Source organism: Astatotilapia calliptera, chromosome 3 (genome assembly GCF_964374335.1).
Source record: "Astatotilapia calliptera chromosome 3, fAstCal68.1, whole genome shotgun sequence".
In the NCBI taxonomy this organism is placed as follows: Eukaryota; Metazoa; Chordata; class Actinopteri; order Cichliformes; family Cichlidae; genus Astatotilapia; species Astatotilapia calliptera.
Window position 1 is genome coordinate 15,730,136 of NC_137424.1, and position 18,853 is coordinate 15,748,988.

The 18,853-nt window shown below is 41.2% G+C and overlaps 1 protein-coding gene across 1 annotated transcript in view; it reads right to left on the reverse strand.

The window, feature by feature from the left end:
- The window catches only part of LOC145425230 (protein NLRC3-like), a 611,895-nt gene that overhangs the window by 415,087 nt on the left and 177,955 nt on the right, over positions 1-18,853 (reverse strand). The window contains exon 2 of the mRNA XM_080298205.1: positions 12,486-12,659. Coding sequence (XP_080154331.1) covers positions 12,486-12,659 — 174 coding nt within the window. The remainder of the gene's footprint in view (positions 1-12,485; positions 12,660-18,853) is intronic.

The following is an 18,853-nucleotide window of genomic DNA, read 5'->3' on the forward strand; positions in this document are numbered from 1 at the left end:
ACCATACATGCCAACCCTCCCGATTTTTCCGGGATAATCCCAAATTCCAGTGCCCCTCCCGAAAATCTCCCGGAGCCACCATTCTCCCGAATTTCTCCCACCCAGACAACAAAATTGAAAAACCATATCGCAGAATTTATAGCGTGGCCCAGCCAATTCCAGTTTCCAACAATGGCGGCAGTTTTAATATTACTCATATTTCTCTTTCTGGGTCGCAAAAAACTTTTAGCATGTTTTCAGGTGAGAATGTAGCTGTGTAAACGTCAAATATCTGAGCCGACCGACACATCATTTTCAAACCCCCGCGGTCTTTCGCTACTCGGGTTAAACATCATATATAAGTCACTTTGATAACTTAAAAATGTTATTGTTTGGCTTTTTCAGTGTTTTATTTGTTCGTGAGTAAATCGGTTTGGCTGAGATTAAAGTTATTAGATTAGATTAAATTAAATTTTATTAATCCCTCGGGACGGTTCCTCCGGGGTTTTCACACAGCTGAATAAACGTCAAACAGAAAACTGATTAACTCATTCACTGCCAGCCATTTTCAAATCAGGTAACTCCCCACTGCCAGGGTTTTTGAGCATTTTTACTCATTTTTGAAGAGCCACAGAAAACTGTGTGTTATGATCGCTGAACGCTGAACGCTGAACCTACCAAAATGAAGAACAGACTCTCTTCTTTCATCCAAAAAAAAAGCTTGTTTCTACCATTTTCCATTCTTTAGTAATCAGCTGTAGAAGAGAGGTGGGTTCCACCAAAAATGCCTGTTTTGACCAAAAAAAAGGGAGAAAACGAGCTTTTTGTCAAAAATACATTTCAAGCAGAAATGTATTTTTGACACTAATATTTCTTGCTTTGTGACACCTCTAACATATAAAATAGTTTTTCACTTCTATAAAACAGAAATAACACTGAGAAAGGTTATGTTTTATCAAAACAATTTATTTACAAATATATGAAAAAATAAAATTCACTGACAAGCTGCCCGAGGTTGTATTCTGGCCCCTCCCATTGAAAAACGTAATTGACGTCTATAGACGTCAATGGCAGTGAATGAGTTAAACAGAAGAGTTTCAGTCAGCGCCCGGTTATATTTTAGATAGCAAGGAGCAGACGGCAGTTTCACTCCACCGAGGGAGCTCGTGACGTACTACCCGGCTTTCTTTAGACCGCGAAGGCCGGGTCCTCAGGTGGAAGCAGCCTCTGAATTTGGACACCCCCGCTGTTTCCGGCCAGCCAATAATAACGGTGACATTTAATGTATTTTACCCGATAAATAAACCCTGTAAAATGTATTTATCACCCCCCCCCCCCAACAGCCCTTTTGAATGTCTCCCTTATTCTGAAGTTTCAAGGTTGGCAAGTATGGCCACAACACCTCCCTTTTTTGCCACATGTATTGCTGCACAGTAGTTCTTTGCATCCAGCACACTTCCACATCTGTGGTAAAGCCTTCTGTTGTAGAGAAAGATTAAAAATATAAGACACTGGCTCAGCTATGATATTTGCAGCCAAGTGCAAGAAGGAAGGAGAACGATTGTGAGGACGAGTTTCTGGTGTTTGTTAAAGCAACATTTCAGTTTTGTCTGACACAGGAGTGGAGTCGATATTTAAGTGAGGAGGAAGCTCTGAGGAGTCACAGCTGGCAGAGACACTTTATAGTTTGCCAAAACCTCCTACGGTCGTTTGGACTGTCAGTCGTTAAAGTAAAAAATAGTTACATCTTGATGATGGAGGCAGTAATCCGATTACACAGCTAATGAAAACGTAGCCAATCAGCATCAGAGCCAGACTTCCTGCCCAGGCCTGGTTTCTCTCATGTAGGAGATCGGCCGGTACTGAACCAAACCAGGCCTGTCCCGACCTTTCACCCTGACCTGGCAAAAAGGGGCGTGTCTGTCCACAAAGTAGACACAACTCTCCTGTAAATGTTCCCAAACTGACATTGTCAGCCTGTTTAATACGACCCCAGTTCAAACTGATGCGGGCTCGGAGCGTGAGATTTTAGTGTTTCTCACAGCACCAACTACGCAGTGATCACTCAGGTCGTTGGCAAAAACTGCAGATGTGGAAAACTTACGCAGCATATTAGTTAAAAAGGTCAATAAGAGCAGATTTATCTGGGTGTTTAGGATCAAGGCGTGTGAGGCTTTAAATAATTTGAGTCAGTTTTAAAAACAAGCAGCGTGCCTTAAAATCATCAGACACAGAAGAAAGCCAGTCCCAATGAAAATCATCCATCTGAAAGACGTCATTAAAATGCAGCTCAGATAAAAGTTGAACCAGAGACGGTGATGTGCTGGGGGAAGCAGGTGGAGGCTGATAGCAGCCAACAACAGTCTGATTTCCAAACAGATCAATAGTTAAGGCCAAGATTTCAAATGGCTGAGGTGCAGATGGAGAGAACAAGACTTGAGCAGCAAGACAGAGCTTCACATAAACTTCCAGACCTCCGCCTTTTCTGGGACAGTCTGAGAGCTAAATGTTAAATCCATCAGTTGCTACGTTTTTATCCAGTAAAGATTTGGAAAGTCTCAGAAACAACAACGATACCAGCACCGCTTGAACAGCCCAGATTCCAATCATATCCATGTTAGGAAGCACACGACGTGATGCACGTGTAACCCAGACAGTTTTTAACATCTGCTGGTGTTTCACATTCAGCCAGAGGCCCAGGGTTAGGTTGGATACCAGACAATAATAAAAGCATCGTTATTAGACTCTAGAGCTGGTTTATAGCTGACACCACATGTAGAGTTTAAGTTCACACAGAGACGATGACATTTTTCTAAAACCAGCAAACAATAAACAAGAAATGTAACAAGAGTTTCAGAAGAAGCTGTTTTACAGAGAAATGATTCCCTGAAGACAAAATTATTATTATCATCTTTATTTCTCCAGGTGAAAATTTAATTGAGATTAAAAATGTGGTTTTCAAGAGAGACCTGGCATCATGGCAGCAAGAGTCAGAAATACATCATAATTCAAACAAATACAAAATAGGAAAAACATCCTACATAAACTTCATAAAGTTTCATTAACAGACTTTGAACAATGGACTTCAAACTTCCCCCCAAAACAACAGAAAAACATTTGAAGATAATGAATGACATTTATCCCTCTAAAGAAGGACTTAGACTACGATTTAATATGAATGAGAACATGTTCATAAATGGATGCAACCAAAGATTTCATCAATCCCTGATTCAGAGACAACAGAACATTTGGTTTGATTTCACAAGATAAGAATGACGACTGAGTTGGAAGATTGTTTTACGTTTAGTCAAATCTTTCATACATAAAGTTGGATTACAAAATCATCCCCTAAGTTTGTTGTTTTATTCAAGGAATTTAAATTATGGAGAAAATCTGTGAAATGACTTAAAGAAAACAAACCACAAAAACTCTATGATGCTCTAAACCCCCTGGTTTAGGTCGGCAAAACTTTACTAGATCCGCCCCTGCACAGTTACCAGCTTGACAAGATGACATGATCAACATGACAAGAACTAAACATAACCACGCAGACATGACACATGAACCAGGGAGACTTAGTACAGGGGGAGATGACATAAACAACTAAGGAACAAAACTAAACTGCAATCTAGAAATTAACTAGGTGAACTAAGCTAGGTGCAAATGAATACAAAAGATACATGAAACTCAAATACTGGGTCGCTTGACCCAGGACCATGACACCGATACTCTAAACCCCCTGGTTTAGGTCGGCAACCTTTCTGATGATGAGTGCATCTAAAACTTCCTCAGAAGTCAATGTGCCATATGATTGCATTAGCAATAAATTACACACTATATAGAACCACTTCATAGGATTATATTTGTGCACAGATGTTTGCAGCTATCAGCGAATATTTATCAGCTATTTTGAAACAAAGAAAGACTTTTTATCCATAACAGCAAATGAACTGTACAACAGAAAATACAAATGCTATTTATGGTCTCCTCACAACAATGATAAGAAAAATAAACTGGGCCAATATGTCATGTTTCTTAATACAGAGACACACATGTTAATGTGATCTCTGGTCTCCCACTCAGAGACACAGGTCTCCGAGTGTCCAGCATTCAGACCTGAGGACTCTCTTCATGTGAGAGAAAATCTGCTCACACAGATATGTAGAGCCGAATACTGTCAATAAGGCCTCTGCAATGTTCTGAAGACAGTTAAACCTGTCAGGTAGTGATGTCCAGCAGGTGAAAATGCAGCTCCATGAACTCCAGAGTCTTGTTGGTATAACTGTCAGCTACTTAGAAAAGGATGCTGGTGTTATTTGTCTCTCAGAAACAGCTCATAACTTCCCTTCAACACATTCATGTCACCTAAAAGGTAAACCTGTTTCTCTATCACCTGTTCAGCTCTGATGATTCAGTAAGGACGTCTCCTGGTTTCAACTTCATGTTTCCCCCTCACCACATAACCAAACCGACATCCTGACCAGCAGCTTTACAGCTGTGGCTCCAGCAAACATCAGCTGATACTAGAAATTAATATTAAATAAATTCTAACAACAGCTGATCAAGCTTAAACGTGCTGCTGTTGTTTAGCGCGACATCCGCTGGTTTCCTCTTTCTGGCGCAAAGTGGATGATAAAAAAACAAGAGAGAAAAGCCGATCAGCTGATCATTGATCAGTTTCATGATTGAAGTAGCAACAGTAGAGGGAGGGGAGAGAATGACAGTGTAAAGACACAGAATAAATCCAGCTTTGTGTCTTTTCCATTCTAGCTGAAGTCCGGGACAAATTGCGTAATATTTTCTCTGAATACGAGACGATTCTGTTTTTTACAGGACGGTTGGAAACTCTACTAAAATAAAGTTCACTATCAGTAACATCATAGCACCACCCAGCTGTATAGAAACTCCGTCATGCTAGCTAGTACGCAGTAAGAGTTATTGTCACTAACTGTAAAAAGTCAGCACAAGGAAAATAAACTGCACCTAGTGTTACATCCTGTTTGTTTGCTTCCATCTGTATACATGTCCAGATTCACTGTTATGTTTCTATTCTTACATTGCTGTGTGATCACTGCTCCCTCTGCTGACTGATGTGACCTTTTGTATCTCACACTGATACTTGTCATATTTGTATCTGCGCCTAAAAGATAAAAAGTTTTCCATGCTAAAACACAGCTCCACCTCCTGCAGTTCTCCCTCTGAACCACTAGATGTCTCTGTTATCTAAATGAAGACGTGCAGCACAGCAACCACAGCAGCGCTCAGATCACACGTGTCCTGTTATTATGTATAAAAGCATGAAACAGGTGAGACAGGTGGGATCAATATTAATGTTGTGGAAATATATGAAAAAGCAACAGAAGAGTGAAAACATTTCCTGTTTCTAGAAAGATCTTTCAGCTCACAGCTGCTCACAGACTGTATTTACAAGTGACAAACTGCAACTCTACAGTACATCTACAGTATATATCAAATATATTCTGTATTCAAATCTATTGAGTGATGTTTGAAAGTCTTTCCAGGTGAGTTTGATCCAGGAGGGTCTGAAGCCAGAGTCAGACAGAGACTGTGCAGAGACTGTAGAAGGACAGAGCAGCAGCAGAGCAGTCCAGATACACTGATGATCCTCTGTCAGATCCAGAGGGACACACAGGGATGATGCTGGACTCTACATTGTGTCTGACAGTGGAGCTGTTCTCAGAGCAGTTCACTCTGCAGCACTGACAGTCATCTGCACTTCTTCTCATTCCTCTGTCAGTCACTGCTGGATGAAGCTCTCCTCTCCACCTCCCAGTAACATGGCCCAGTCAGAGCGTCTCTACACACAAGCTGCTGCTGCTTCAACCTCTCTGGATCATCAGGACACAGCTCCTCCTCTCTCAGCACACACACCGTCCTGTTTACCATCATAGCCTCCACCTGCAGAGAGAAGAAGGAAGAGCAGAGGAGATAAACGAGTGTTTCCAGAGACTCTTCATCAGCTGTCAGTCAGTGATGCAGCACATCCAGTATAAAGAGCAGCAGGGACTTCAGTGCTGGGACTGTACTAGGACTCATTGTTGCTTCACTTTTTCTAATCTTTGGATTTTTATTGAAGTTGATGAAAATGTTTTTCCCTCCTAGTTTGAGTTTGGACTTTCATTCATTAGAAGAACCTTGGTGTGTCCACTCTGAGCTCTGTAGGAACCCCAACAACAAGCCCAACAATCCAGATGGACGGTTCCAGCTGTTAACTGGAGGAATTCCATCCAAACATCTGCTCTCACTAAATTCTTCCTCACCTACAGACTGTGTTCTTCACTGCTTTAAACTTGGAAATGAATGCAGTCATTGGTCTGCGTGCTGCTTTGTTCAGAAAGCTGATTGGCTGTTGACAGTGTTTGATCAGAGCGTGTCAGCCGTTACTATGGTGACCATAAAGGTCAGAAACAGGAAGTGTTTGTGTCCAATCCTGAAGCCTGTCACCATTCTCCTCTCACAGCTTCACTGAGAAGCTGCAGCTTTACAGGAAACACTGGATCTTTGTTTCATACTGACTGTGTTTAGTACAATACTGCTGACAGCACCACCCACTCACTCCATCACTCTACTTACTCCAGAGTCTCCAGTCTGTAGTCTGGACTCTGCTGAAGATCAGACAGCTGCTTCACATCTGGATCCTTCAGGTTGTTTCTCCACAGGTGCAGCTCTCTCAGATGGGAGGGGTTGGACTTCAGTGCTGCTGCCAGATAATCACAGCTGATCTCTGACAAACCACAGCCCCTCAATCTGTATAAAGAATGAAAGATGTAAGTTTATTAGACAAAGTGTGAGCTTGAAATCATTCAGTGTTTCATCATCTGTTCAGAGCTGAAGAAGGTTCAGAATGTAGAAGTTTAGAAAATGGAAACTCCAAACAGCTGAAGCCAACAGGAAGCAGCTTCAAACAGGAAACTGTGCAGAGTTTCAGACTATATGTCCTGATGCAGCCAGTTGGATTTTGGAGATTTGAATCTCTGTTCTGTGACTAAGTCCTTGAATCATTTCTTCCAGTTGGTCCAACAAGACAGACTAAGTGTTGGACATGTGTTGTGGCTCCATTAGGGGAGCTTCTAAATGTGATGTGATGGCCCCTCTGGGTCTGTCAGGTCACAGCACTGGAGAGAGCTCAAACTGGGCACACAGTTGTTCCAGTCTGGACCAAAGACTATATACTGGGACTGAGGGACTGCTTTGACTGCACCCACTGGGACTTTTTAAAGGCTCATGTTCTCACTTAGATCATCGATTTCTACTTACATTTCTTTCTGGGAAAAATGGGGATTACTTTGGAAACAGGAAGTATTTTCCCCAATAAGCAGCCCTGGATTAGTAAATCACTCCAACATGTTCTCAGGCAGAAGAAGCTGTCTTGTTATGAGGGAGAGAAGAAAAAGATTGAGGCACAGAAACTTGTTGAAAGAGAGATAAAGCAGCTAAAATCAGGTGTAAAAGTAAAGCAGAGGATGAGCTGAATAAAGGACACTCAAGGCTGGCTTGGAAAGGAATGAAGTCCATGGTGGGGATGCAGAACAAGGAGGAAAGATGAATGTGATGCTGAATCAGCAGAAGACTTGGACTCATTTGATTCCAGCTTTGATATCATTGATTTCAATGAAGAGCTTTGTGATTGTAGCAAAGGGCTGGTAGCTCTGAGAGTCCCACTGATGAGGTGTTTGTGTGGAAATCTCTTAGTGGGACCAAAGAGAGAAAAAGCCCTGGTCCTGATGCTGTGGGAGGGAAATGATTGAAGTGTGCTGTGAGGAACTGACTGGGAGATTTTCACACATTTTCCAGTCCTCCTTGGAACAACAGGAAGTTCCCAGCATATGGAAACAAAGGTTAAGTGTCCTATGGCACTCAGTGATGATGGTGCTGTGGCCCCACCACCTCCACCTCTTTGTAAAGGAACTAACTGTCATCTGAAGCTTCAAATGGAACTAAGACTTCCTCCACTAGGTGGCAGTGTCTGATGAGAAAGTGTTAGTGGAGCTGGCCTGGAGTCAGAAACAGGAAGATGCAGGATTTGGGCTGAAATGGGGAAAAGTGGTTCGCACTAGTGCCTTAAAGCAAGAAGGTTGTAGGTTGAAGCTTGTTGGCCTTTCTGTGGAGGTTGGATGTTCTCCCACAGTCCAATGAAATGCTGCTTAGGTTCATTGGTGCTTCTAAATTGGCTGTAGGTGTGGATGTGAGAGAGTGCTTCTCTGTCTCTCTGTTGGCCCTGTGATGGACTGCTCACCTGTGCAGGTGGACCACGCCTCTTGCCCTATGACAGCTAGGGCACAGGCTGCAGCCCTGTGAGCCTAAGCTGAATAAACAGTTAGCAAAAATGATCCATAGATGGCCTGAAATCCCCCAGTTAGCAGTTTGGTAGATAGCTATGACATGCTAATCCCATCCAGCAGCTGTATTCTACCTGTAAGCTGATCCCTGCTGAGCCAAAGCACTTTTTCATATACAAATTACAACCTTTAATAGAAACCTATTGGTCAGCATCTTATTAGCCTGCTGTTAGCTTCATTCCACAGAAAACTGAGAGAAACTAACAGAGTTGATAAAGAATAAAGAGAAATGTGCTGATTTAAAGCCTTTGAAGTGCTTCAGATGATCTCTGTCCACTTCTGTCCACTCATTCATTCATGTAAGCTTTCTAATGCAGCTTTGATCTTCACAGTCTGCTTCATGAAACTCATTCTAACCCTGAATGTCAGAGTGTTCCTCCTTCTCTTTCCCATCATTCATGCTGGCAGTGGAGGAGATTTGGATGTTGGACTGTGTTTTGGATGATGTGTGTATGTTTGTGTTGGACTGCTGTCTGTAAAGCAAACGCACATTTTGCTTTGGATTTCAGTGTCAGACAGACTTTAAGGTGGAATGAAAAGTTGGAGAGTTTCACAGTGAATTATCCAGTGGAGGATTTTTCTTCTTCTTTGAAGGTTTGAAATGTGAACATTGTTCTGCTGCAGTCAATGGACTAAACCAGAGAAGAAGAAAACAGACTTTACCATGAAGATCCTCAGTGTGGATCAGTATAATATCAGCCTGATGTCTGCAGTTTAGTGTCAGCACAACTTTCACATCATATTCATCTCAGCACAACTAAAACATGCTGACTGACCTCAGAGTTTCAAGTCCACATCCTGGACTCTCCAGGAAACCACACAGATGCTTCACTCCTGAATCCTGCAGCTTGTTGTTGGAGCTCAGGTCCAGCTCTCTCAGATGGGAGGGGTTGGACTTCAGTGCTGCTGCCAGATAATCACAGCTGATCTCTGACAAACCACAGCCCATCAATCTGTATAAAGAATGAAAGATGTAAGTTTATTAGACAAAGTGTGAGCTTGAAATCATTCAGTGTTTCATCATCTGTTCAGAGCTGAAGAAGGTTCAGAATGTAGAAGTTTAGAAAATGGAAACTCCAAACAGCTGACAGAGTTCATACGCCTTTGTCAGGGTCAAATTCAAGCAAGACCATGTGAAAATTAAAACACATCATCCTAGGTGAACTTAAACACCTTTGTTCCCCTTTTGTTAAGACATAGAAAAGTACACCACACAAAAATACTGCAAAAGGAAACGGTCGCCTTATATACATAGTGTATAAACTCAAAATGCACATTTCACTTCAAATTAAGATTAAGGCTTTGAACAGATCACATAGTTCAGTTCAACATATAAGACTTTAAGAATGCACAAGCATCTACTTAAAATCTATTTAATTTATCATCCTTGATATTATTTTGTACAATTCCAATGTATTTTGTTCATCTCCCTTAAATAAACAGGCAGTCTTAAAGTATGAAATATTCATATACAAACACATATAAATGTGTGTACTGTCTCAGTGGCTGATAGTACCCCACAGGCCTCAGTGTGAGCTTGAAGACATTTATAATGTTTAAGTAGTTTAATGTGCAGGTGCTGACGATAAACACATTTTGAATGAAAGCCGGGGAACTTTGGTAGCACAGAAACAAGTGGCTATTCTTTGTGACTATATGGATCACTCACAATACCATTATTTCACACAAAGGCACCAAATTAATACTCAAAAAAGCTGCAGCAATACACACAAATATAAACAGTACTTGGTGACAACTTTGCTTTTAGCCTTTAACCCTTCTTGACTACTTTTGATGTGGCCTCTATATTTTACCTTTAAAAACAGTTTATCTTGCCAATCTGTTATTTTCTCATTTTGACCAACTGTATCAGCACAATTTATCTAAATTCAGACAAAATTTAAAATACACGTAGAAAGTGATATTTTGACTGTAAAAACCACACACATGTTTAACGAATCATCTTCATAACTTGAAATGCAAATAGAGATTGTACACTTTTAAAAATACGCACACGTTTTGCAAACAACAAAGTTATATGGTACTATTTACCAAAAAATGCAGCCAAGGCTCAGACGTTTTTCATATAATCATTTCAAACTATTTACAGAACAATCAGGTGTCAAACAATAGTTTGTGTCACTCTAACACATATGAGAACAGCACAGGGATAAACCTGCAGGTCTGACAGCAGGTGTGTCACTCAGCGTTTACACTGCAATCTGCCTTTGTTGGCTTTAAGGCAGCAACTGTGACGATCACTAGTAGAACTGACACACAAAACAAAACAACAGCTACACACTAAATACACAAGACAACAAACTAACTTGAGACCAAACACGGTAAACGTCACAAATCTCTCACGTATCAAAACTCTCTCTCTCTTTCGCTCACTCGCTCTCTCTTGCCGGTCACTCCTAAAACTTCCCCCTTTTGCTAAACAACCAAATGTCATGTTTCCATATCATTTTTGATTGGTCGACATGGTACATTTTCCCACCTATAGGGCTTTGGAGCGTGATGTCACGGGAGATGGGCCATGCCCCCTTCCGCCATGACAGTAGGCCAGCCAAAGGATACCATTTCAGCTATGGATCGTACGTGTTGTGTTGTCGGTTGCAACGTTAGATCACACGATCGTGAAGGCAAGAAGCTGGATAACGGGCTCTCTTTTCATCGTTTTCCATCCTGGAGGCAACGTGAGGGATCCCATGTATCCGATATTACTAAACAAAGACGTCAGGCTTGGATTGCAGCGGTGAGACGAGGGGATATCGAGTTCTCTGCAATCCCCAGCTTTTTGTTGGTTTGCTCACGGCATTTTCTTTCCGGTGAGTTCTAAATTAATTCATATCACTCTTGAAAGGCTTTTAGTGTTATTTTCAACGTGCTGCGGTCATAGATAATGAGATAAAACATGCTAATGTGTGATGCTGCAGAACCACATCATGTCGACTGAGTAGCTTATGATTTGGCATTATTGCAGGCAAACCAGCATATGAAATGGATGTAACAAATCCAGACTGGGCACCAACACTGCACATGGGGCATGACGACATACCTGTATCAGACTCGGACCGGCACTCAAGGCGTACGCAACGGAAGCGAAAAAGAGCACCCATCGGAGGTAAACAACCCCCCCCCCCTCTAAAAACATACTAAATTGCTATCACTGTACACTAATCCGCACATAACTTCCAGATGAATCACACACCTGTCATTGGAATATTGGTGTACATTTACCTTATGTCTAATTTTATCTTACAGGCTTTCGTTATGCAGCTGCAGAGTCTGAAGGTGTGCCCCGTGCAGAAGTGATTGATGAAGATCTGACAGAAGACCAACAGCAAAATCACAATGTCATGGAGGCAGTGGACAGCAGTTGTGTTGGACAAGTGGAGGTTGAGGTACCAGCTGCAAATGTGGATATACTGAAGAAATGTAAACCTTTTAAAATGATGACAGATTACAAACTCTCAGCTGTGTCTGTAATCAAACCTCTGTAACTTTGCTTCACTTCAGCAGCATCAGCTCATGTTCACATGTTGATTCATGGTTTGCTTCAGTTTTTGATGGACTGCAGAATATTTTGAAGGTTATCTGCTATAAAAAGCCAGAACAGGAAAATCTGCTTCATGTGTTTCTGTTTGATCCTCAGTGACTTTGACACAAAGGCCTCTGCTGTGATGATCCCACCTCTGATCAAGTCTCACAGTGTCAGCTTTGTTTTTATACATATGGATATGTGCTGATAAATGATCAGAGTTATAATATTTCCCACTGTCTGCTGTGTGCCGTGACCTTTGACCTGCTAAAGACAGTCAGCTGTGGATTATTCATTGTTGTGTCTGATACTTAGAACTGTGAGGAAGAACACTACACAGTTAATCAGGGTCCCCTCTCTCTGAATCAGGAAAGGTGGGCAGGCCGCGTGTGGGCCGCGGGCCATACGTTGAGTCTCACTGTTTGAAATGTGAACATTGTTCTGCTGCAGTCAATGGACTAAACCAGAGAAGAAGAAAACAGACTTTACCATGAAGATCCTCAGTGTGGATCAGTATAATATCAGCCTGATGTCTGCAGTTTAGTGTCAGCACAACTTTCACATCATATTCATCTCAGCACAACTAAAACATGCTGACTGACCCCAGAGTTTCAAGTCCACATCCTGGACTCTCCAGGAAACCACACAGATGCTTCACTCCTGGATCCTGCAGCTCGTTCCAGCTCAGGTCCAGCTCTCTCAGATGGGAGGGGTTGGACTTCAGTGCTGCTGCCAGATAATCACAGCTGATCTCTGACAAACCACAGTCCCACAATCTGTATAAAGAATGAAAGATGTAAGTTTATTAGACAAAGTGTGAGCTTGAAATCATTCAGTGTTTCATCATCTGTTCAGAGCTGAAGAAGGTTCAGAATGTAGAAGTTTAGAAAATGGAAACTCCAAACAGCTGACAGAGTTCATACGCCTTTGTCAGGGTCAAATTCAAGCAAGACCATGTGAAAATTAAAACACATCATCCTAGGTGAACTTAAACACCTTTGTTCCCCTTTTGTTAAGACATAGAAAAGTACACCACACAAAAATACTGCAAAAGGAAACGGTCGCCTTATATACATAGTGTATAAACTCAAAATGCACATTTCACTTCAAATTAAGATTAAGGCTTTGAACAGATCACATAGTTCAGTTCAACATATAAGACTTTAAGAATGCACAAGCATCTACTTAAAATCTATTTAATTTATCATCCATGATATTATTTTGTACAATTCCAATGTATTTTGTTCATCTCCCTTAAATAAACAGGCAGTCTTAAAGTATGAAATATTCATATACAAACACATATAAATGTGTGTACTGTCTCAGTGGCTGATAGTACCCCACAGGCCTCAGTGTGAGCTTGAAGACATTTATAATGTTTAAGTAGTTTAATGTGCAGGTGCTGACGATAAACACATTTTGAATGAAAGCCGGGGAACTTTGGTAGCACAGAAACAAGTGGCTATTCTTTGTGACTATATGGATCACTCACAATACCATTATTTCACACAAAGGCACCAAATTAATACTCAAAAAAGCTGCAGCAATACACACAAATATAAACAGTACTTGGTGACAACTTTGCTTTTAGCCTTTAACCCTTCTTGACTACTTTTGATGTGGCCTCTATATTTTACCTTTAAAAACAGTTTATCTTGCCAATCTGTTATTTTCTCATTTTGACCAACTGTATCAGCACAATTTATCTAAATTCAGACAAAATTTAAAATACAAGTAGAAAGTGATATTTTGACTGTAAAAACCACACACATGTTTAACGAATCATCTTCATAACTTGAAATGCAAATAGAGATTGTACATTTTTAAAAATACGCACACGTTTTGCAAACAACAAAGTTATATGGTACTATTTACCAAAAAATGCAGCCAAGGCTCAGACGTTTTTCATATAATCATTTCAAACTATTTACAGAACAATCAGGTGTCAAACAATAGTTTGTGTCACTCTAACACATATGAGAACAGCACAGGGATAAACCTGCAGGTCTGACAGCAGGTGTGTCACTCAGCGTTTACACTGCAATCTGCCTTTGTTGGCTTTAAGGCAGCAACTGTGACGATCACTAGTAGAACTGACACACAAAACAAAACAACAGCTACACACTAAATACACAAGACAACAAACTAACTTGAGACCAAACACGGTAAACGTCACAAATCTCTCACGTATCAAAACTCTCTCTCTCTTTCGCTCACTCGCTCTCTCTTGCCGGTCACTCCTAAAACTTCCCCCTTTTGCTAAACAACCAAATGTCATGTTTCCATATCATTTTTGATTGGTCGACATGGTACATTTTCCCACCTATAGGGCTTTGGAGCGTGATGTCACGGGAGATGGGCCATGCCCCCTTCCGCCATGACAGTAGGCCAGCCAAAGGATACCATTTCAGCTATGGATCGTACGTGTTGTGTTGTCGGTTGCAACGTTAGATCACACGATCGTGAAGGCAAGAAGCTGGATAACGGGCTCTCTTTTCATCGTTTTCCATCCTGGAGGCAACGTGAGGGATCCCATGTATCCGATATTACTAAACAAAGACGTCAGGCTTGGATTGCAGCGGTGAGACGAGCGGATATCGAGTTCTCTGCAATCCCCAGCTTTTTGTTGGTTTGCTCACGGCATTTTCTTTCCGGTGAGTTCTAAATTAATTCATATCACTCTTGAAAGGCTTTTAGTGTTATTTTCAACGTGCTGAGGTCATAGATAATGAGATAAAACATGCTAATGTGTGATGCTGCAGAACCACATCATGTCGACTGAGTAGCTTATGATTTGGCATTATTGCAGGCAAACCAGCATATGAAATGGATGTAACAAATCCAGACTGGGCACCAACACTGCACATGGGGCATGACGACATACCTGTATCAGACTCGGACCGGCACTCAAGGCGTACGCAACGGAAGCGAAAAAGAGCACCCATCGGAGGTAAACAACCCCCCCCCCCCTCTAAAAACATACTAAATTGCTATCACTGTACACTAATCCGCACATAACTTCCAGATGAATCACACACCTGTCATTGGAATATTGGTGTACATTTACCTTATGTCTAATTTTATCTTACAGGCTTTCGTTATGCAGCTGCAGAGTCTGAAGGTGTGCCCCGTGCAGAAGTGATTGATGAAGATCTGACAGAAGACCAACAGCAAAATCACAATGTCATGGAGGCAGTGGACAGCAGTTGTGTTGGACAAGTGGAGGTTGAGGTAGCAGCTGCAAATGTGGATATACTGAAGAAATGTAAACCTTTTAAAATGATGACAGATTACAAACTCTCAGCTGTGTCTGTAATCAAACCTCTGTAACTTTGCTTCACTTCAGCAGCATCAGCTCATGTTCACATGTTGATTCATGGTTTGCTTCAGTTTTTGATGGACTGCAGAATATTTTGAAGGTTATCTGCTATAAAAAGCCAGAACAGGAAAATCTGCTTCATGTGTTTCTGTTTGATCCTCAGTGACTTTGACACAAAGGCCTCTGCTGTGATGATCACACCTCTGATCAAGTCTCACAGTGTCAGCTTTGTTTTTATACATATGGATATGTGCTGATAAATGATCAGAGTTATAATATTTCCCACTGTCTGCTGTGTGCCGTGACCTTTGACCTGCTAAAGACAGTCAGCTGTGGATTATTCATTGTTGTGTCTGATACTTAGAACTGTGAGGAAGAACACTACACAGTTAATCAGGGTCCCCTCTCTCTGAATCAGGAAAGGTGGGCAGGCCGCGTGTGGGCCGCGGGCCATACGTTGAGTCTCACTGTTTGAAATGTGAACATTGTTCTGCTGCAGTCAATGGACGAAACCAGAGAAGAAGAAAACAGACTTTACCATGAAGATCCTCAGTGTGGATCAGTATAATATCAGCCTGATGTCTGCAGTTTAGTGTCAGCACAACTTTCACATCATATTCATCTCAGCACAACTAAAACATGCTGACTGACCTCAGAGTTTCAAGTCCACATCCTGGACTCTCCAGGAAACCACACAGATGCTTCACTCCTGAATCCTGCAGCTTGTTGTTGTAGCTCAGGTCCAGCTGTCTCAGATGGGAGGGGTTGGACTTCAGTGCTGCTGCCAGATAATCACAGCTGATCTCTGACAAACCACAGCTCTCCAATCTGTATAAAGAATGAAAGATGTAAGTTTATTAGACAAAGTGTGAGCTTGAAATCATTCAGTGTTTCATCATCTGTTCAGAGCTGAAGAAGGTTCAGAATGTAGAAGTTTAGAAAATGGAAACTCCAAACAGCTGACAGAGTTCATACGCCTTTGTCAGGGTCAAATTCAAGCAAGACCATGTGAAAATTAAAACACATCATCCTAGGTGAACTTAAACACCTTTGTTCCCCTTTTGTTAAGACATAGAAAAGTACACCACACAAAAATACTGCAAAAGGAAACGGTCGCCTTATATACATAGTGTATAAACTCAAAATGCACATTTCACTTCAAATTAAGATTAAGGCTTTGAACAGATCACATAGTTCAGTTCAACATATACGACTTTAAGAATGCACAAGCATCTACTTAAAATCTATTTAATTTATCATCCATGATATTATTTTGTACAATTCCAATGTATTTTGTTCATCTCCCTTAAATAAACAGGCAGTCTTAAAGTATGAAATATTCATATACAAACACATATAAATGTGTGTACTGTCTCAGTGGCTGATAGTACCCCACAGGCCTCAGTGTGAGCTTGAAGACATTTATAATGTTTAAGTAGTTTAATGTGCAGGTGCTGACGATAAACACATTTTGAATGAAAGCCGGGGAACTTTGGTAGCACAGAAACAAGTGGCTATTCTTTGTGACTATATGGATCACTCACAATACCATTATTTCACACAAAGGCACCAAATTAATACTCAAAAAAGCTGCAGCAATACACACAAATATAAACAGTACTTGGTGACAACTTTGCTTTTAGCCTTTAACCCTTCTTGACTACTTTTGATGTGGCCTCTATATTTTACCTTTAAAAACAGTTTATCTTGCCAATCTGTTATTTTCTCATTTTGACCAACTGTATCAGCACAATTTATCTAAATTCAGACAAAATTTAAAATACAAGTAGAAAGTGATATTTTGACTGTAAAAACCACACACATGTTTAACGAATCATCTTCATAACTTGAAATGCAAATAGAGATTGTACACTTTAAAAAATACGCACACGTTTTGCAAACAACAAAGTTATATGGTACTATTTACCAAAAAATGCAGCCAAGGCTCAGACGTTTTTCATATAATCATTTCAAACTATTTACAGAACAATCAGGTGTCAAACAATAGTTTGTGTCACTCTAACACATATGAGAACAGCACAGGGATAAACCTGCAGGTCTGACAGCAGGTGTGTCACTCAGCGTTTACACTGCAATCTGCCTTTGTTGGCTTTAAGGCAGCAACTGTGACGATCACTAGTAGAACTGACACACAAAACAAAACAACAGCTACACACTAAATACACAAGACAACAAACTAACTTGAGACCAAACACGGTAAACGTCACAAATCTCTCACGTATCAAAACTCTCTCTCTCTTTCGCTCACTCGCTCTCTCTTGCCGGTCACTCCTAAAACTTCCCCCTTTTGCTAAACAACCAAATGTCATGTTTCCATATCATTTTTGATTGGTCGACATGGTACATTTTCCCACCTATAGGGCTTTGGAGCGTGATGTCACGGGAGATGGGCCATGCCCCCTTCCGCCATGACAGTAGGCCAGCCAAAGGATACCATTTCAGCTATGGATCGTACGTGTTGTGTTGTCGGTTGCAACGTTAGATCACACGATCGTGAAGGCAAGAAGCTGGATAACGGGCTCTCTTTTCATCGTTTTCCATCCTGGAGGCAACGTGAGGGATCCCATGTATCCGATATTACTAAACAAAGACGTCAGGCTTGGATTGCAGCGGTGAGACGAGCGGATATCGAGTTCTCTGCAATCCCCAGCTTTTTGTTGGTTTGCTCACGGCATTTTCTTTCCGGTGAGTTCTAAATTAATTCATATCACTCTTGAAAGGCTTTTAGTGTTATTTTCAACGTGCTGAGGTCATAGATAATGAGATAAAACATGCTAATGTGTGATGCTGCAGAACCACATCATGTCGACTGAGTAGCTTATGATTTGGCATTATTGCAGGCAAACCAGCATATGAAATGGATGTAACAAATCCAGACTGGGAACCAACACTGCACATGGGGCATGACGACATACCTGTATCAGACTCGGACCGGCACTCAAGGCGTACGCAACGGAAGCGAAAAAGAGCACCCATCGGAGGTAAACAACCCCCCCCCCCCTCTAAAAACATACTAAATTGCTATCACTGTACACTAATCCGCACATAACTTCCAGATGAATCACACACCTGTCATTGGAATATTGGTGTACATTTACCTTATGTCTAATTTTATCTTACAGGCTTTCGTTATGCAGCTGCAGAGTCTGAAGGTGTGCCCCGTGCAGAAGTGATTGATGAAGATCTGACAGAAGACCAACAGCAAAATCACAATGTCATGGAGGCAGTGGACAGCAGTTGTGTTGGACAAGTGGAGGTTGAGGTAGCAGCTGCAAATGTGGATATACTGAAGAAATGTAAACCTTTTAAAATGATGACAGATTACAAACTCTCAGCTGTGTCTGTAATCAAACCTCTGTAACTTTGCTTCACTTCAGCAGCATCAGCTCATGTTCACATGTTGATTCATGGTTTGCTTCAGTTTTTGATGGACTGCAGAATATTTTGAAGGTTATCTGCTATAAAAAGCCAGAACAGGAAAATCTGCTTCATGTGTTTCTGTTTGATCCTCAGTGACTTTGACACAAAGGCCTCTGCTGTGATGATCACACCTCTGATCAAGTCTCACAGTGTCAGCTTTGTTTTTATACATATGGATATGTGCTGATAAATGATCAGAGTTATAATATT